We start from the raw sequence: 21,287 nt of genomic DNA on the forward strand, positions 1-21,287 counted from the left end.
GATGTCACTTTGGGCAGGATAGGCTGGTTCCAAATGGTTACCATAAAATTTTTTCTTACTTCTTCTTCCCATATATGATGACGTCAAATGGTTATCAGAAAATTGCTCCTCTTCATTTATCGGGAGGCAAATGGTGAAAGTTTGTGGGGCAGAGATTTAGTTTAGCCTCACACATCAGTTTTTAAGATCCATGGATTTTAGCATTGCCAAAAGTAACTGCTGGACCTTGCATCTACTTTTTCTAGCCCAGCGAAATACTGCTTTTGTAAGGGTTAAATGAAATAAACATAAGTGTGTGTGCATGCCTGTGTGTGTGTTGTGGGGGTGGACAGCAGGATGCCTTCCACATACTTTTCTAATTAAATTAAATATTCATCCTTTGTGTTGGGAATCAAATTTTTATAGATCTAGTCTTTTAAAATATTCAGGTGACTTTTATAATTACGTTGAATAGATCAGTTGATTCAGGGTAAAATTTTATATCAGTAAAACCATTAAAACAAGTTGACCAGAGAGCTTCCTGTATAGAAATGAAGATTCCCAAGTTCTGTTTGGCTTACCCGTTATCGACATCATATATGAGCATTAAAATACAATATTTTTGGCTGTAGTATTTCATCTGCAAAAATTTCCATAAGCTAACCCATTTAACATTGCCTTTCCCTGGTACCACTGCTGATATTTTCTCCTTTGGGTTTTGTATTCATCAGGACATTTTCAGATGCAAAGAACATAAACTCAACACAAACAAGCTTAAGCTAAAAAAAGAGAATTCACTTAAATTTAAGTGTAAAATTCTAGGGCCAGAAGTATCTTTATTAAGCAGGGTTAGATTCGGGGGTATATCAGATATTATTAGGTCATTTTCTCTTTTCCTCTAAAATGGATTTATTCTCAGAAAACTGGTCAGAAAAATGACTGCCAAGATTGCCAAGGAACATGGTATCCTATGACTTCCAACTGGAAAGGGAGAAAGAGCTTTCTGTTCTTGTTTCCGTATATCAAGGAAGGTTTTCATTGGTTCTGCTTGAGGCACATGACGATAGCTGAACCCATGACTGGCTGGTGTATAGGGCATTGTGGGCAGCCTGGCCATGTGCCATTTGCCACTGTGGCAAAGCAACTTGATTGGCAAGAGGCCCCTGGGCTTACATGGGATGGGCGGGGTGATATACCAGAGGGAGAGTTGCTTAGCAGACAGACAACATGTGTAGCACAAATAACTAGCATTTTCGCTTAGCAGGGGGCTTAGGGCTTATTTATTCCTTTAGTTTACAGGGAATGAGAGGTAACTATCATTAAATTGTGCTGGATCCATTTGAGAGTTTTAAGCCGTTTAAACATTTGAAACCTGTTTGAGATAAAATGTCATGCAAAAGGTGCCCATCAGGTGGAATATACACTTTATAGATGATCAAATAGTGGCAGCATGATTGGTGATTGCTGAGATTGATTACAGTGTGGGTGATCTTTTGGATGAAAAGGAACAAAATGACAATAATGGACTTTCTGGTTGTTTTTGGTAGGGTTAGATGACTGCCTGCAGCAGTATGTCTCCAAGTTTGAACGGGAGAAGATCAATGGAGAGCAGCTGCTGCAGATTTCCCATCAGGATCTGGAGGAGCTGGGGGTCACACGGATCGGACACCAGGAGCTTGTGTTGGAGGCTGTCGATCTTCTCTGTGCACTGGTTAGTTCAGGAAAACGTGGTCTGTACTGTGATGACGGTCTTTAGACCCTTACTCTCTTAAATCCTCATTGTTTTATGTATGTTTTAGTGTATCTTCATTTTCTTAATGAACTAGTGAAGTAAAGCATGAGTTGAAAATAATATAAGAAGGGGAAAATGCAACTTATATTCTAGATTCAGGACTGGCAAACTGTGGCCTGCAAGTTAAGTCTGGCCCACTGTCTACTTTTGTAAATAAAATTTTTATTGGAACACAGCCAGGCCCATTCATTTATGTGTCGTCCGTGGCTGCTTTCATGCTACAGTGACAGAGTTGAGTAGTTGTAACGGAGACCATGTGGGCCCCCAAAGCCCGAAACAGTTATTATCTTGCCCTTTACAGAGAAAGTCTATCTTTTACAGAAAATTGTCTATCCTAGTCTTATTTTCTTATCTATTATAAGGAAAAGAAGATGGAAATAGTCCTGAATGGAAATGTCTAAATGGAAGTGAGAAATGGATTCTGATTTTCATGTCTGTTTCTGTGACTATAAAAAGCATTTGAGTTTCACAGATATTTGTGATGTTTCAATAACTGATGTTTGCGTTTGACATCATCAACCTAAAAAATGGGGGGAAAAATGTGAACTTCATTACATTTTGTGGATGGTCGAGCTTTGGCTGTGATGTGAGTTCAACGCTGCCGGGTCCTAACACGCACAGTGGACCTGTGGCTGCGTGGGTAGCTTCTGTTAAGTGTGAGCTAGAAACACCTGGAAGGGCATTTTGTTTATAAACCGGTCGGCATGGGTGGCATTCGAGTCTGCCTGTCCTGCAGTTTACGGAACTGTCAGGATTTGGACAAACGTGACAGCCTTCGAGCCGGGTTAGTAATGCTCTGACTCGGAGCCAGGGCTATATACAATTACCTCACTGAGAATGGTGGGAAAGAATGTGCTCCCGATTATTTTGCCATTGCCGGTCTGCGTTCTGTTGATTATATAACACTTGCCGCATTGTGCGTATTCTTCTTCTTAAAATGGACAGGGCCTTGTCTTCTGCTCTGAGATGCACGGCTCTTGTTTAGGAAAGTAATGGGGAAATTATTTGTGGTTGATAAATGAGCTGCCGCAAGGGAGACACTCTGGCCAAGCGCTCTGAGCCCTGGTCTGGGAAGCAGGAATTTGCATTCTAATCCTGGCCCTGCCACATGCTACTCCCTCTGTGACCTCGGGGGAAACGCTGGTGTCTGTTTTTCCCATCTGCACAGTAACACTCACCTTAGATGTGGCTCTGTGCTATTGTGTGTTTTGCGCTGCTGGGAAGATGTCTAAGTGTCCTGTTTATTATAAAACTGTATGTTTTTTGTACAGCTAAACATGTTTGAGTTTACTTTTGTTATACTTTCCGGGAACATGGCTTTCTGGTCTTTTCTGCTAGATGGTTTGCAAATTTGCATTGTCTCTTTCACTTTGCGGCAATACTTTCAGGACAGGTAAATCCACAGTATGGGGGTGAGGAGGAGGGTCGGTTAGAGGCACGTTGGGTGGTTGCGTGGGGTGATAAACGTAACAGCTGCCTCTGGGCATTCTCTCGTTTTTTTCCTCTTCCCTACCTCTTAAACATTAGACTAAACTGAACAAAGCTGGACGAATGCCAGAACCTAAAGCTGTGTTTTATCTCCTACAATTTCCTCCTAATTTCCTCTGCGGACCCAGCTTTGACCTCAGACTCATTCTGGACCTGCTTTGTGCCAGTGACTGCATTGGGCAGGGGGTCTCTCGGGGGCTTGCAAATGCATGCGGTTTTTCTGGGCTGGGAAGGGTCTTAGTGGAGTTTTAGTGAAATATCTTTAGTCTTGGTACAGTCTCCTCTTTAAATATTCTTTTAGTAATTCATGTACTAATTATACCGTCTATTTAATCTATTTATGCCCTATAGATCTTTGGATATATAAGTTGGTGATAACTTTTTGCTTTGAATGGGCCATCTCCTGGGCAGTTCATGTGTAATTGCAGTCGGCCCTGGTGTTGTAAAAGAGGTTTTTATGTAAACTTAGTTTAGTGGATGTTGATTTTGTGATAGACAGGAAATGAATAGAATTAGAAGTAAGGAAGGGGGAGGGGAAAAAACACTGCTGGGAAGTTTCAGAGCAAACAGAAGGGTAGATAGAATGGGTAGGGACCTAAAATAGGGAATACCTATTAAGATTCACAAACTAGTGAGCATGGCGCACAAATGGCTGGTCCTGGTTAGAGAGCAAGGAGAGAAGCCGCCTTTTGTGAACATTGACTTTGGCTGGCAGCAGCGGCTTAGGAGAGTGACTTATATTATGAGGCAGGACCAAGACCACTTCCCAGGATTGAATTAGAATCTGTACCCCAATTTTTCTTCCTCTGTTTGGGGCCAAGGGTGCCTGAGACAGACATAAGAGCTGCTCTTTGCAGTAGGATAGCTGTTAGCCAGTGTGACTATTTAAATGAAAATTAATTAAAGTGAAATAAAATTCAGTTCTTCAGTTGCATTAGCTACATTTCAGGGGCTCGGTAGCTACATGTGGCTAGTGGCTACCATATTGGACAGCACAAAGAACATTTTCATCCTTGCAGAAAGTTCTGTTGGATAGTGCTGGTTGAGAGTGACAAAGTATGATTGTAACCTGTGTTCTTTGCCAAATCAATGAGGCCCTAGTTTACTGAAGACCACGATAGGGACAGCTGTGCTTTTAAGGCTGAAGAAGGCTGAGAGGTGAACACAGTTGGAACTAATAGATGGGTTAAGTGATGCTACCTAAATTTGTGGTTTAACGAAATACCCATAATGAACCTACCTGGCCAGAGTGCTTATGCACACTTGTATACCCCTGAGATTACTTTTGTGCATCATTTACCCATGGTATATCATTTAAAAATGCTACTTTTTTAATGAAAAGAAATCATGGAGGAAGAGGAATCTTTGCTAGCAATTTGTATTTAATTTGATTTTGCTTATGAACTTATTAAATGCGTTTAGGAAAACTGCAGTATGTTTCTCAGCTTGTCATTTAATGGACCCAAGTCAGTAAGATGCTTTGATAGTGTGTCTCTGGCACCCCTTAATCATGCATGTTAGACCATGAACAGAGCTTGTAGGAGTGGAAAAGAGAGAGAGGTTGTGTAAGGTTTGTCCTTAGTAAAAATGTATATAGTTTTAAGGTACCAGAAGAATGAGAATCTGGTCTCTTTGCTTTTCTCCTGTCTAGTGGTTGGCTTCTCCACCCAGGTCAGGAAGGGATCCCTGGTGGCTAACCCTTGAGGAAGTGAGATCTCAGCCAAGGGTTTTAATATGTGAATAGATTTTCAGAGACTCACTTTGATACTTAATTTATATCTTTTTGATGAATTATCTTAAAGCAATTTCTAGAGGAGACAGATTTTAGGGAAAAGACTGGTGAAAAAAATCATTCTGGCCTGAGAAATTATCCATTTTCTTTCATTGCGGGGCACTTAAGTCAATAATCCTTTCCTAATTATGTTACTACAGTCGAGGCTCTTTTGAGCTAATATAATTAGTTTCTTGTTCTCTCCTTATTGTGGAATATGGTCAAAGGGAAAGGAACTTGCCTTCCTAACTTTCCTCCTTACTTCTTTTAAAAATTGTATTCTATTTTAGCTGTTATCTATCCGTCTTTCTAGTTCCCATTATTTGTTTTTTTTTTTTTTTGGGTGGGGGAAGAATCAGAGCAAACTGAGTGGAAAATGAAGAGAACCAGTTATATGAAGCCACCCTTCCTCTTTTACTTTAATATTAAAAGTGGTAGGTTTGTAGGAAGATTGAGGTTTAAAGTTTCTTGCAATAATAAAGTGCATTTAATCCTCTTTGAGTTCAAGAAGTAAATGTTGTGTATAGTAAGAAGTTTCATGTAATTTATGGTGACATTGGTTATTGAATGGTGACTTTCCTGCTTTTAGTTCCAAACTGTTGATGTAAGTTGGCAGGCTAATTGACTAAGGGGAGGGGACATTTCCCATTAATAACAGTCACAAATCCTTCAAGGCAAGCTGTCATGTGGGCTCTTTATTCATTCAATTGTAAGTCTTTGATTCTTTGAAATTGAAAAAGCCATGATGAAAATCCATCTTTTTATTTTTGTCTTAGAAAAGACATTGAATAGAAATTGAAGGCCAATATCATATTTTAGTCTCTAGAAAATAACATAAAAGAAGAATGAATATAAGATTTAGATAGACTACTACTGTTAATACAGAACACTCATATTTTGAAATTTACAGTTTTTTCAAAGCTTATAGAAGACAGCTTTCCATTCATTTCAGTTACCTAACTCATTTCAGAATTTCTAATTTTTTAAAAATTACTAGGAAGCAACATAAATTTAAACTTCAAATAAAATCTACTTAAAGTTAGGATTGTTTCATTAAAGTCCAGGCCTTTTGTCATTGTTGTTAACTTACCATTGCTCATCTTATCTTGCAGAAAGAAATTGTCACAAACTTCCGAGTATATTTATAATTTATGTATCTTTATTTTGAAGCATGGCTTGCCCCTTTCTGGTCCAGATGGCCAGGGTAGCTGAGAGCAGGTGAAAGAAGCACCTGACACTTCAGAGGGGGTGTAGCAAGTCAGGAAGTATTTTGGGGAGTTAAGCAGCATGTTGGTTTGTGTTAGATCCTAGACCACTGGCTAATTTTCTTGTCAAATGTCCCTCTTGTTTTTTGCCTTCTCACTTGGCTGTTTCCTGAGCAGGTGTGTGGAATGGGGACACACAGCAGAGAGATCAAAAGCTTGTGCCCTAGATGGTGATTGTTTTGATTAGAATCCTAACCCCACCACTGATTAGCTGTGTGACTTTGGAGAATTTATTTACTGTTTTTGTGCCTCAGTTTCCTCACCTGTAAATTAGAGATAATAACATTTCCACCTTTATGGGCTGTTTCCCTGAGATAATACACATTAAACACTTAGCCTCATTCCTGGCATAAAGTGTTCAAAAATGTTAGTCATTATGTTAGGCCCAGTTTTTAAGTGGTTCCAGATTCTTGCTTTGGGATGCTATTGAGGCAGCATAACATACCTCCAGAAATACCTTCACTTGTTGTTAAAATGATAAAACAATTTAGGACATGTACATACAATTGAATACAGAAATTCATATCCCTATCTCTAAAGTTGTCTCAGATTTATGTATTGCTTCCTGAGATTCGTTCTGTCTCTGAAAGGGAGTCTAAGACAATATTGTCCTGTGAAATTGCACCCAAGTAAGTTGAACATTGTTCACAAAGAATACAGGTTAGAAGCTCCAGGGAGGGAAATTATATTTTAGTGAGTTGGTGTTTAGCTAGTGCTGCTCTGTTTCTGTGTGAGTCTCGTCTGATGGGCATTCATCCATCCAGTGACCATGTTGTCACCTGCTGTGCTAGAAACACGGCAGTGAGCAATACACACAGAGCCCTGCTTCCCCACACCTTGCATCCCATTGAGGAAAATAGCAGTGAACACGGTGGTTCAGGTGGAGCAGAAGTGAGTACAGTGCTATAGGGTGATTAAGGGGGCAATTCTGCCCACTGGGGACACATGGCAATGCCAGGGATGCTTTTGGTTGTTACAACTGGGGGGGCACTACTGACATCTGATGGGGTAGACTGCAGGGGTCCTCAAACTTTTTAAACAGGGGGCCAGTTCACTGTCCCTCAGACCGTTGGAGGGCCGTTGGAGAGTGCGGTGCACATTCCACACATGCGCACTGTGGGCCCGGGACGAGTCGGCTGCTAAGCAGGACAGGCAGCGGTGGCAAAAACACCCTGTGGGTCGCATAAATGTCCTCGGTGGGCCGCATGTGGCCGGCGGGCTGTAGTTTGAGGACCCCTGAGGTAGAGACTAGCGGTGCTGTTAGACCTCCTGCAATACACAGGATCCCCCATCCCCACAACAGAGATTATCTGGCCCTGATTGTCAGTAGGACCGAGGTTGAGAGACCCTGGTCGGGGAAGCCTTACAGAGGAGAGGCATTTAGGTCAGGACCCGTGTATTAAGAATGAGCTGTCCCTGCCAAGACTTGTGGGAAGAGCATTTCTGGAAGAGGAACTAGCAAGGATGCTAGGAGCAGGCTGCGGGAGGAGCAGAGAAGAGGCCAGTGTGGCCAGAGTGGGCATGGTGGGCTGTGGGTAGATCAGCCAGGGCATTGCAGTGGTTGCAGGAGTTACTCAGGTTACTCAGTGGGCTTTTGAGTTATTATGAGAATTTGGACATTGTTGATTGTTTTGAATTTTTCCCTTTGATTTTGTTTTGCGTAGAATTATGGCCTTGAAACTGACAACATGAAGAACTTGGTTCTGAGACTGCGAGCTTCTTCCCACAATTTACAGAATTACATAAGTAGCCGGCGGAAAAATCCAGCTTATGATGGGAACACCTCCCACAAGCCCCCCAATGAGTTCCTGACTTCCGTGGTGGAGCTCATCGGCGCTGCCAAGGCCTTGCTCGCGTGGCTGGACCGGTGAGTTGCGGATGTGTCTCTTTCACTGTGTTAACAAGAGTAGGGTCCGAGACGTGCGGAAGCCTGTATTTAAGAAAATGAGCCAGTGTCCCTTTCCTGTCATTGTTACTGGAAGCCAAGGAGTCTTAGATCAGTGGTAGATTTTAGGATTCCTTTGCAAGTTACTTAAAAGGTTAATGGCAGGAACAAGTTAACCTCGGCTTGGAGAAGTGTGGAACTGTGCTAAAGGTTGTGGTTCATTGAGATTAAACATTAATAGTTGGGTATTTGGTTGGCGTGAAGGCTGTTAGTTGACTTCTGAAGGGATGTTCACTCTCTTGGCTCATTTTCAATGTGATTTTATCTAGTACTTCTCTCTTTTCTATTCAGATTCCTTTTTTATGTGTTACTTGAGAGGAAACAGATAATTTAAACTAGTCCATGGGTAGCTCTGCTTGTCAACATACAGTGTGGGATCCCAGTGGGTTCCCTCTACCTTTTTTTTAAAGAGGAATTTTGTTACCTTCTAGGGCTCCATTTACAGGGATCACTGACTTCTCAGTAACGAAGAACAAAATCATTCAGCTTTGCTTGGACCTGACCACGACAGTCCAGAAGGTCAGTAGCACATCATTATCGGTTTCTGAAATTCTTTCCCCCTTTTCTTCTTCTTCAAAGGGTTTCCATGCAGGTATGAAGTACCATTCTCCCTACCCCCCCATTTATCCCCCCTCAGAATTGGGGAGAGATGAAAGGCTTTAAATTAGATTCCTTGTACAGATGGTTTCTGTGAAAAATGACCAGTGGCCTTTGAATCAGAGATTGCTTTTTTGTTTTGTTTTGTTTTAATATAATTGAGCCAACAGTCCTATACTTCCTCTAAAAAATGTTAGAGCACTTAATTTTTTTTTTTTTTATGGAAATTTTAGGCTGGGTGTCCTTGCTCACACCTGTAATCCCAGCACTCTGGGAGGCTGAGGTGGGAGGATTGCTTGAGGTCAGGAGTTCAAAACCAGCCTGGGCAACACAGTGAGACCCTGTCTCTACAAAAAAAATTTTAAAAATTAGCTGAGTGTGATGGTGCACGCCTGTAGTCCTAGCTATTCAGGAAGCTGAGGCAGGAGGATTGCTTGAGCCCAGGAGTTCAAGGTTGCAGTGAGGATGATTACACCACTGCACTCCAGCGTGGGTGACAGAGTAAGACCCTGTCTCAAAAGAAAAAAATAAAAAAAGAAACTCTGGAGTAACTAAATTGCACTATAGTCTTTGTGCTGAGGACTTTATGTATCTGCTTCTTAATTTTCTTCTCATTTTGACCTTTGGTTGTTGGCTTTACTAGTCAGGATGGGCTAGATTATGAGGCAATAACGAACAAGCCCCAAACTTCAGCAGTTTATTCCTTTTTATTACTCGATTATTTACATGTTAATGGGTCAGTGGGGGTGGGGCAGTCAGCTTGGATTCTCCTCCCTTCAGGACACAGGCTGGCAGAACCCTAGTTACATGTCATGTCAATGTTGCTTGTCCCTGGGGCAGAGAGACAAAGAACCTTGAAGGTTCCCGCACTGACAGATGTTCTGGTTTGGAAGTGACACATGTCAATGAGCCATTTCACTCATGGCTCATTGGCCAGACCTGGGTATCTTAGTAAGGGCCCAGAAAGTTTTATATCAGTCAATCTGTAACTTACCTGGCTTCTGTGATCTTAATTTTTAAATTTCTTATTAAAGGACCATCTCCTGTCTTATTACTCAGTATGTAGCAGACACTTGTAAAATATTTTTCAATTAAATAGAGTCTATAAAATGTAAGGAAGAGCTTGTTTTTTAATGTCCTACTTGGTCCTGAAATTCTATCATTCTGCATTTGTTTCCACTGCTGATTTGGCAAAAAATAAAGAACATCCTTCCCTCAATCCTGCCCATGCCTGAAAGAGGTACATTTCTGCAAAGCCATGAGCTTTATGTTTGTTTCTGGAATATGAATTGTGAACTTTAGCTTTACACATGACAGTTGTTTGAGAACTAGGCCTGAGCAACCACTGGACTTAATAGAGCCCATGATCTTAGAAAGGTGCTCAGAGCAACTCGTGGTGTAGCTCTTTTTTTTTTTTTTTTTTTTTTTTTTTATGTGATGCACAAAGTAATTGGGTCAAAAAGAGTCTGATACCAATTTTGCTGCATTAGTCATCTAGCCACGAAAGCCTGGCATTTGCAGTGGAAGGGATTTCCCTGATACATACATTGAGCATTCTTCTTTCTTCTTCTCATAATATTCTGCCTCCTATTTTGACTTTTAATGAAGTTCACTTGCAGTCGATTCAATGACAGTGTAAGAGTTAAACATTGTAATTGGCAAAGGGGAAAGTTATGCTGATAGGTACATTCGTGTTTTATTGCCAAGGGCCCTAGACTGTGTGACTGATTCAGGCTGCCCCACTGTAGCGTAGAGAGAGGAGAGAAGGGGCCTAAATCAAAGGCAGAGGCCATCATATTTGTTTCACAGGGCGAATCTGCTTGTCTAAGCAAGTTGATGTTGGCTTTATGGGTATTTGGACAGTACTGTCAATACATTTTTATTTATTTAGCACTTATTCTGTGTCTGCCACTATTCTGGGCACTGGGATACCAGAATGAATAAGCAGAGACAGTCTCCGACCTCATGGACTTCAAAGTCTCTGGGGGAAAGAGAAAATTGAAAGATAAATAAGCAAAATCACATATATATATATATATATATATATATATATATAGAGAGAGAGAGAGAGAGAGAGAGAGAGAGAGAGAGAGAGAGAATGTGTGTTATATATAATTATGTAAGGGTAGCAAAGTGCTGAGGAGGGAATGCGCCCAGGAAGGATTGAGAGGGGACTACAAGGATTGAGATATGTGGCTAGAGTAGCTTCATTGAGAAGGTGGCACTTGAACAATTCAACTAATATATTCTGTGTTTGTCTGGATGGGATGGGCTTACTGCATAATGATCAACACCTTTTCCTTATAGTCCTAGAGGTGTTGATCATTATGAACGGGTAATAAAGAGAATTTCCACGTAGGAGGTGCCCCTGATATGGTCACATCAGAAGGTACCTGCTAAGCATCCTTATCCCACCTGCTGCTGCTTACTGGGGCCTAACAGTGCCTGCCACATGCCTAATGGTGATGTTTAAATGCATGTTTAAATGAATGAGGCAATGATTCTGACAAGTCAGCTGTAGAGATTTTGTCTTTTATCAGGAGAATTCTAACCCAAATTCAAGGGACACAAGAGATACTGTTTTTGTTTGTTTCTGTGTTTATTTTTTGTTTTTGTTTTCCCTATGGTGCTCTTTGAGGAAGTTTAGCGCGGTAGTTAAGAGTGTATTCTTTACAGAGAGATAGCTGTAGGTTCAAATCCTACCTCTACTATTAATTACCATTAATCTTACCTCTACTATTAATTAGACCTTGGACAAGTCACCTAAAATTTGAGTCTCAATTTTCTCATCTGTAAAATGGGAATACTAATATTTACCTTACTGGATGATTTGGTGGGATTCCTACAAGTTATTGTTGAGTAAGAAAAAAGGCAAACACAAAAAGGATGACATGAAGATAAATGAGTACCAAAAAAATTAAAGTGCGTGTATATATACATATATTTGTAATATACATACATCCAAAAACCTGTGTACAAAGGAATATGTAAATGTAGTAGGCAACTTGAAAGAAAAGTTATGTTTACCCCAGCATGGAGAAAGATAGGGAGGGAATGTAGGAGCCAAGCAAAAAAGAGAGAGAACAAACATTTTTTTATTTACAAAAATCATGTATATTGATCACAGTTATGGATTTATGTAAAATTAGATATAGGTAAATAATATAAAATATGTTTAAAATAATACTTCAAAAATTGTTATGAAAATTAAATGGGATATGAATTTTTAAAAGTACACCACTTAAATAATAGTGCACTATTATAGACAATAGAAAAATCGTGCCTTTACTGGTTTTCTGGAATCAAATTTGATAGTTTAAGGAGGGCAGTGAAACAAATATGTTGCTTTTGTTTGCTGCTATTTTTTAAATTTTAAATTTAAATGGTTTTTAAGGATTAAGACTGTTATGTAAATATACATGGGGATATCATTTTCTGAACTTAGATTGAAAACGGAGTTTTTTGTATTAAAAGTAACTGAAGAACACAGGTGCTTTGGCAGATTGTGATGTTTGTGTACATGTGCGCACATACACACATAAATTAGAAATAGCAAATCTGACGAATGAGTGGAATGTGGCTTTCGACGTGCATTGTAATGGTAGCAACAAGACTGAGTGTGCCAGGGGCTTCACACTCTCTCATAGTTCTTGACAGAAGATCTGCTGACTTTTTGGGAAGAAACCCATTTTTGCCACTTATTCCTTTTAACCTGGGAATCAAAGGAATAAAAGTTGGATCTCTTTTTTTCCCAGCAGCAACATATTCTTCTTGAGCCTTTATTCTTCATGTCTGTGTCTGTGAAGAGAGACATTTGCTTGTTCCTTTTTCTCTTTTCTTCTACATATTGCTGTTTTCCCCTTGTTTTTCTTGTCACTTTCTCCACATCCTTCTTTCCAATAATAATTTATAAGTCTTCTGATTTGAAAGATAAATATTGCTGCATTATTTTTCCCCTACAAGGAAATTGCACATTTTTTTTTTTTAAAAGATCTTCCCATCCACTGTTGAGGCTACAAATTGAGATGAAGGAAACCAAAGTGGGAAGAGATTGTGATCTATATTTCTAGTCTAGTCTCCTCATGTTGTGACACTATGACAACTGAAGTAGTGACGGTGAGAGGAAGGAAAATGGCAGTGGCAGGTGCTGAATTCCGGTTGGGAAAGAAATAGAGAAGTGAGCAGTATTTGGGCTCAAGAAAACTGAATGGAAAGCAAGCAAGCCGTGGAAGCAGAAGAGAAAGAAGGCCATAACTAAGTGTTAATTGTGTCTCAGGTGTATGCTTTTTGCTTGACATGTGTTCTCACATTGAATTCTCCACAGTTCCCTGAGGGAGGTGGGTTTTGTCATCATCTTGTTTTACAGAGAAAGAGACAAAGGCACAGAGACGTTAAACACCTTGCCCAAGGTTGCTTCAGTCCTCAGAAGGCAGAGTGAGGAGGACAGGCAGGGGCCAGAGCTCATGGCTGCCTGGGCTGGGTCTCTGTTGGTCAGGTGTCTGGGGCTGTGGTGAAGCTCAGCTTCTTGTCTGACTCGTGAGGGAGGGACTTGGTTTCAGTGCTAATTTTTCCATCCCGTGGCCTTCATGCCAAACAATGTGAAGTCGTGCCTGCAGCTGCTTCCTCTCAGTAGGAATGGGTGTGGGAACCCATGTTCACCGTGGCGGAAGGTAAAACGTGAGCCCTTTCACACGCTGATGGAAACAATTTGGGAGGCAGGAGAGCTCCACATGTCTGTTGGCTCAGTTACCAGGACAGGGAAGTCATGTTCTTGGTGGCCTCTTGGATTCGCTGAAGACCCAAGTGTTGGGAACCATGAGGTCACATCTCTCCCTTTTTTTTTTTTTTTTGAGACAGAGTCTCGCTTTGTTGCCCAGGCTAGAGTGAGTGCCATGGCGTTAGCCTAGCTCACAGCAACCTCAAACTCCTGGGCTCAAGCAATCCTTCTGCCTCAGCCTCCCAAGTGGCTGGGACTACAGGCATGTGCCACCATGCCCGGCTAATTTTTTCTATATATATTAGTTGGCCAATTAATTTCTTTCTATTTATAGTAGAGACGGGGTCTCGCTCTTGCTCAGGCTGGTTTTGAACTCCTGACCTCGAGCAATCCGCCCGCCTCGGCCTCCCAGAGAGCTAGGATTACAGGCGTGAGCCACCGCGCCTGGCCTTACATCTCTGCCTTGACTCCCTGGCCCTGGTGTGTTTGAGAGGAGCTCTCCGCCTCTGGGCGATGGTCTCTCAAGGGTGACAGTGCTTACATCATTTTGAGATTTGCAATGAAAGATCATAGACACAAATTATTAGTTTTATGTCTAGCATAAGACCACATAAATACACTGTTTTTCTAAAGTTGATATTTATCAAACATTTCTGTCAGGCCATGTTAATAGAGAATCAGCCATCGAGGTAGTTGATGGTTTAGTTTTGTGTACAAGATATAGGTGAAAAAGCACATTTTTGAATGGTATTTATTCATATTTACAGAATTTACTCCTGTAGTTTTAATTTGTATCAGATTCATACATGTAAAAATATGTTTCTAAATTTATTTTTAAAGTGTTTTCTTCCTAGGCTGCTCTTTTTCTGAGAGTCAGTATAAATTTGGGGAGCAGTAGAGTAACTATTATTGTTTCCTATATTTTTGTCTGGTAGAGAAAATTATACAGATTGAAGATGACAATGAAAGTCTGATGATTGAACCACATAGAGTAGAAATTGGTGGCCATCTCCCTCCCCAAGTAATAGTAAAAAGTGATCTAAAAATGACTTTTCTATTTAAGTGAAAATCTTTGCTTAATAATTTTAACAGAATTGATTAATATTCTTCATGTACATAAAATAATTAACGTTATCTTTATGCTTGTCTCAGTTTGGGACTATATAGTGAATGGTGCTGAATAAACTCTACAGAATCTAGTTGTTTCGATTTTCTTCTGCATGCACCCTGTGGCATAGCTTGAAATCATTTGCAGTGGATGAGTTCTAGAAGGTTGACTGAGAAAGTTTCACACTGGCAGTTTCACTTTGGCAGCTTTTAGGCAGGGCAGTGGTGATTCCTATAATCAGCTAACCTGGTGCATACAGTGTTCAGAGGCTTTTGTTCTTGAGCTGAGTAAATAATGCTTTGCATTCCAGCTCTTTATTTAATGTCATCAATAGCATACCTCAAGACCACTTTTTTGGCAGTGTGTTAATGAATGTTTTGTTGAAGCCTTTTCATCTATCAAGGACTGAAATATCTGATTTAATCTCAGTGGTGCTTAAAATAAACTTTTGTGGCTGAGTTTACTCAAGCTCTTATTTGAAAGCTATTCTTACAGGCAGGCCCAGAGCTAAGGACTGCTGGCTTGTTGGCCCACAGCTAGCTGAGCTTGGGGTCACAGTGGAGCTGTGGTCAGGTTTTTTGCCTTGGACCTCCAACTCGCAACTTTCTGGATCCTCTGGATAGGAGGTGGATTTCAGTTCAGTGATTTTTGTAGGTTTTCAAGTTAAATAATTGGTGAAGTTGCTCTGATGAGAAGTTCTTTGGGTGAGGGGAGAGCAGGGCTTTAGGAAGAGATGAATGTCAGCCCCCTCTCACTCTGCCTTCTCTCTCCCACCCAGGTCTTGTGGGGCTGCACCAGCTGAAGGATGAGGGGCATGTAAGGGGTAGTCTTGGGCCCCAGGAACTATCTAGAAAGTAAAGCCAACAGTTTTGGAAAGTTTTTTTAACTCTTAAACTAAATTTTCATTTTCTCCACCCCCTTCTTTAGGATTGTCTTATAGCTGAAATGGAGGATAAAGTTTTAACTGTGGTAAGTATACGTTCTAAAAGTTATTGTAAAATTCCTTTTCTGAAGGCAGTGGGAATCGAGTTAATTAAGTAAATGGACTGCGGCTGATGACTTCAGGAGATGCTTTGAAATACTGGTTTTTGGTGTAGGGATCTGTTAATTTAGGTGGAAACAAAAGGATGAAAGTTGTTTTACAAGACCAACTCCTGTGAAAATTCCTCAGTTTAGGTTACCTATATTGAGGTCTCTGTTTTGTTTTGTTTTTTCCTTCTGAACATTTTATTAGGGTACAATTATACATAAATTGCTAGCTAACCTGTTAGTCAGGGTTAAACTGATGTGTAAATTTGACTTTAGGACCATGTTGATTAAAAAAATTTTTTTTGGCCAAAACCTTATGATGGAGTGGGGAGTGTGCTGTGACTGTTTAAAGAGCATTTTGTAACCATTCATCATCACTTCCTCCTTTTGACATAAGCCAGCCTGTGCTCTTTTGATAAGGCCTTCCTCCTACTGATGTTGAGGAATTTAGCAATGAAACTGCTATAAATATATTTTCCATAAATAGGGAGGCTAAACAAATTGGAGGAATGTAAAAAAGAATCACTTCTTGGATTCTCCCCCTTGGAAAGAAAAATCACTCTGGAATTTCCTGATTTTTTTTTTTTTTGGTTGTTAAATTTTGAAAGATTAGATGAATCTGATTGGGGAAACTGCCACACATAACCACTGTGACCTCTACGGAGACCACTTAATAGGGATCCTCATGGTATCTCCTTAGAGTTTTACCTTGCCAGTGTTCAGCATTCAGAGAATGTGAGTGATCACTAAAAATATCATAGACCCAAATGTAAAATGCAAAACTATAAAACTTCTAGAAGATGACGCAGGAGAAAATTTGGGTGACCTTGGGTTTGGCAATGAGTTTTTAGATAGAACAGCCAAAGCATAATCCATGAGAGAAAAATTGATAATGTAGACTTATTTAAAATAAAAAACTGCTGTACAAAAAGCACTGTTAAGAGAATGAAAACACAAGCCACAGACTGGGAGAAAATATTTTCAAAGCATGTATCAGATAAAGGACTTGTATCCAAAATATACAAAGAACTCTTAAAACAGTAATAAAACAAACAACCCAATGAAAAAGTGGGCAAAAGATTTGAACAGATGGCTCATCAATGAAGATATACAAATGGCAAATAAGCATATGAAAAGGTGTTCAATGTCATTTGTAATTAGAGAATTGTGAATTAAAACGAGAGACCACTACACACCTATTAGATTGGCTAACATCCAAAACACTGATAACACCAAATGCTGGCAAGGATGTGGAGCAATAGAAACTCTCATTCATTACTGGTAGAAATGCAAAGGAGTACAGCCAGTTTTGAGGACAACTGGGCAGTTTCTTAACAAAATGAAACATATTCTTACCATACAGTGCAACAATTATGCTCCTAGGTGTGTACCCAAAGGAGTTGAAAACTTACGTCCAAAAAATCTGCACAGAATGTTTATAACAGCTTTACTCATAATTGCCAAAAATTGGAAGCAACCAAAATGTCTCTCAGCGGGGGAACGGATAAATAAATTGTGGTACATTCATAAAATAGAATATTATTCAGCAATTAAAAAAATGAGCTATCAAGTCATGAAAAGACATAGGAGAAACTTAGATACATATTTTTGATTGAAATAAGCCAATCTGAAAAGACTACCTGCTGTTTAGTTCCAACTATTTGACATTCTAGAAGAAGGAAATCCGTAGAGATAGTAAAAAGATCAATGTTTGCCAGGAGTTCATGGTGAGGGAGAGGGTGATGGATAATTAGGTTGAGCAGAAGATATTTAGGGCAATGAAACTATTCTGTAGGATACTGTGATGATAGATGCATGACATTAGGCATTTGTCAAAACCCATTGAATGGAAGGGTGAACCCCAATATAAATTATGGACTTTAGTTAAAATAATGTCTCAATATTGTTTGCCAATTGTGACAAATTCCCCATACTAATACAAGATCTTACGACTAGGGGAAACTGGGGCGGTGTGGTGGTGAAGGGGGTGCATGGGAACTCAGGGTACTTTTTTGCTCACTTTTTTGATGAACAGAAAACAACTTTAAAAAGTAAAATGTACTAAATAAATGGTACAGGCCAAAAAAATTGTTTTACCTCGTCAGTCTTTGGTATACAGGGAATGTGAGGGGTCACTAAAAAGTCATACAGGTGGCTGGGAATAGACGATTTTCCTTAACTGCTGAAAGGGGTTTCTGTGTGGCCTGTGCTCTTCAGTGGTCGTAAAGGAGCTAATTAATATAAAAGCTGCACTTTTTAAGCAAGGCTGAAATAGTGGCACCATCTCCACAGATTGCAAATGAGTCCAAATGCCATGCATTCATTGAGCAGAATTATCAAAGCGATTGCTGGCCAGAACTAAAGATTTGTAAGTGAAGTGCATTTCTTTAAAAATTGGCTTGAGATAAACTTGGTTAATGATTGAACTTTCCTGGCTATTTGCCTTTCTAATTCTAGGTCAAGGTTTTAAATGGCATCTGTGACAAAACAATCCGATCGACTACGGATCCTGTTATGAGCCAGTGTGCGTGCCTGGAGGAAGTTCACTTACCAAACATCAAACCTGGGGAAGGCTTGGTAAGCTCTCTAACAACACTTGTTTTATTTTCAGATAACACACGCTGTCATTTACTAAAGTTTTTTTTAAAAAAATTCTTTATTGCTCTCACTGTATTTCTGAAAAGTGGAATTAAATTAGACTACCTTCCACTATGTAGTTAGGAATTTGCTATCTTGAACGCCGTTGATAATGTTTTCTAGCTTCTTCAAAGTATAAAAATAAATCCAGTTTTAAAACTGCATACTCATATCTTAAAGGAATTGTTTTAACAGTTTTATTTTTAGGACTTAGCAGTGCAGGGAGATATAAAACATTTATTCAAAATAAAGATGGTCTGCGGGTACAAAAGCAACATCTGCTCTGAAAGTCTCTATTAGCACTTACGATGAATGTGAGAAGAGGCTGGTTGAAGGAAACAATTCTTGAGAGAAGTTTAGGAATGTTTCATAAGTAATGTATGAGCTGTATGATAGCAGGCCCCTGAGGCTACATACAGGTGAACTTCTAGTACCTAGCGTGCATCCTATGGGATTAATTTGCTGAAATTTAGGTGAAGAAACTGTGAGGCTCATTAATTAGCTTAGAGGCTTTAAGTAAGAGAGAGCTGGGTTTAAATCCCAACTGTTGAAGGACTTAACCTCTTTACCTGTCAGTTTCCTCACAGGGCTGTTGAAAGTGTTAAATTAGATCCTGAATGCAAAGCTCCAGGTGCTGAGCATGTAGCACGTGTGCATTAATGGTGGCTGCAGCTACTGTTGCTGGTATTGAGGAGGAGGCGAGGGAAGGAGGAGGAAAAGGAGGAGGATGACTGCCTCATGTGTAGGTAGCTGTGAGGAGATATTTAGGCAGTCTCTGCTCTTACATAGAAAATAAAAATCAACAAAATGTTGACAGGCCCACATTCTTAGTGAGCAGAAATATGCATACTAGTACTACTTGGCTTCAAAGTAAATGATGGATTATAACAGATTAAATTTAAACAGGGAGGACTTCCTGCAGGTGGGTTTATAGTCAAGAATTAAAGCAGATAGATGCCCTGAGTGGGCAGAAATGGAGTTGTCATTTCTGATGGTAAAGTTACAAAGCAGTGCCCTGGGAAAAGGAGTACCATGTGGATCGAGAAGCTGATATGCTCTGTGAATTAAAGTAAGAGGATGGGAGAGGAGTGGGGAGAACCTTGAAGGCATTAGTATTTGATGAGATTCTCATCATAGAGTAGGTTGCTGAGCAGGGCAAGTTCAGCATGATTTCTGAGGAGGATTCACATTGTTACTGCATAGATACCAGGGTGAGCAACTACTTTCTGCCTTGTCTACCTTTATTCTCTTTCCCCATCTTACAACAGTTTTATAAAAAAATCTTATACATGGTGTGTCCAACTGCAGAAACATTTCCTCTGGGACAGGGCATTCACCTCTGGCTTTGCCTCTTAGGAGGGAGAATATTCTTTATGCTTCCCTTAAAATGGAGGGTACCTTTTACTAACCTGCCTGTGTTGTGTTATTTAGCAATCTTCATTTGTATATCTTGGTCTGGGTTATTAGTGGCTTATATAAGTCATCCGGACATTGCTGTTGAGACCATATTTAGATGAAGATATTGTGTCCCTAGACAAAGAGATAGTTAAGAAAGAACAGTTCTTGTTTGAAGTGCCTCACTCATTGAGCATGTCTGAGAAAGCTCCTCCATCCTCAGAGCTGTGGCAAAGTGCTGTGTGCATGGCACACAAATTATAATATCAAAGAGATCTCAAGTTTGATTTCTTTCCCTGGTATTTCGATTTGTTTAGTTCCCCTTCACCACCCTTTGGATCCTGTTTCATGATGTTTCAGGAGGCTTAAAAATGAGTATTGTTCTGAAGGGACTCTCATTAATGTTTTATAAGTTTGTCTCACTTGTGGTTTGCAGCACTTCTAAATGTTGGAATAATGAGTCAGTATATTTGTGACTCACTCTAGGGCATGTACATCAAATCAACCTATGATGGATTGCACGTGATTACTGGAACCACAGAAAATGTAAGTGGATATCCGTTAAATGTGAAGTCTGCTGTGCATTGAAACAAATCCGACATACTTCTCATTTAAATGTATGCGTGCTGTTTTATTATCTATAGTGAGGGCGTGGGTGCCTGTTTTATTTATTTCCGTTGGAGTACTGTTTTATCACAAGCTGTGTCAATTTATTATTTAAATTGTCCATTATTGCTCTTGTTCATACACCTTACCTAGCTTTCACCCCCACCGTTGTATTAATTATTCCTTTTGCACCCTGGAAGTGTTAAGCCATAGTTACAAAAACAATGATCTCTTTGTCGTTGAGAATCGCTCTTATAAGAACTGGGATTGGTGGCCATATATGTAAAATATAATTAATGGAATGTTTATATGTCTCCAAAGCAGCTATTTTGGGATTTTTGCACAACATATTTTTATAGTTGCATTTCATAATATTTGGCATGATATTGAAATTTAGTCCCCTTCCCCAAATCTTTCAAATAGAAAAAGCAGGTCTGTTTCCACTCTGAGAGGCGTTTATACAGTCTTTACTTCCTTCTGGAAATTCAAACATTTTGAATTTTTTAAAAAGTAGAGCTATTGAATGCTTCCTTCTTGGGACCTACAGTATGGCTAGCTTTCTAATGACTGATAAGAAACTAAAAATGTTTGAATGGCTTGCCTGGTTCTGTGTAAAACATGCATGTTTCTGGTGGATTAATCTACTATTTAATAAATTAAGACAGGAGGAAATAATTCCTAAAGGTAGGGGAAATTTTGGTTTCTAATCTTTTTGGTAGAATTATGTGTCTGTATGTCTAATTTTCAGCTTCAGCTGCTAGGTCTTTTGATAAAAGAAAATGCCATGATGTTTGAGTGTTTTTGATAAGCACTTGATATTTGTAGTAAGAAAATGACATTGCTTAAGACAGTCAGTGAATTATAAATACACTGTGTGGTTCTGGCAGATGAACGAGTTAGGAGCCAGTAATATCTTTAAGCATTCTCTGTTGAGCTACAGAGACAAAACACTGAGAAT

The 21,287-nt window shown here is 39.7% G+C and overlaps 1 protein-coding gene across 1 annotated transcript in view; it reads left to right on the forward strand.

Annotated features, from left to right (window-relative positions):
* Positions 1-21,287, forward strand: part of CNKSR3 (CNKSR family member 3) — a 92,518-nt gene that overhangs the window by 52,769 nt on the left and 18,462 nt on the right. The window contains exons 2-7 of the mRNA XM_012759859.3: positions 1,527-1,690; positions 7,960-8,162; positions 8,672-8,759; positions 15,590-15,631; positions 18,149-18,268; positions 20,210-20,269. Coding sequence (XP_012615313.1) covers positions 1,527-1,690; positions 7,960-8,162; positions 8,672-8,759; positions 15,590-15,631; positions 18,149-18,268; positions 20,210-20,269 — 677 coding nt within the window. The remainder of the gene's footprint in view (positions 1-1,526; positions 1,691-7,959; positions 8,163-8,671; positions 8,760-15,589; positions 15,632-18,148; positions 18,269-20,209; positions 20,270-21,287) is intronic.

This window comes from Microcebus murinus, chromosome 5 (genome assembly GCF_040939455.1).
Source record: "Microcebus murinus isolate Inina chromosome 5, M.murinus_Inina_mat1.0, whole genome shotgun sequence".
NCBI classification, from domain to species: domain Eukaryota; kingdom Metazoa; phylum Chordata; class Mammalia; order Primates; family Cheirogaleidae; genus Microcebus; species Microcebus murinus.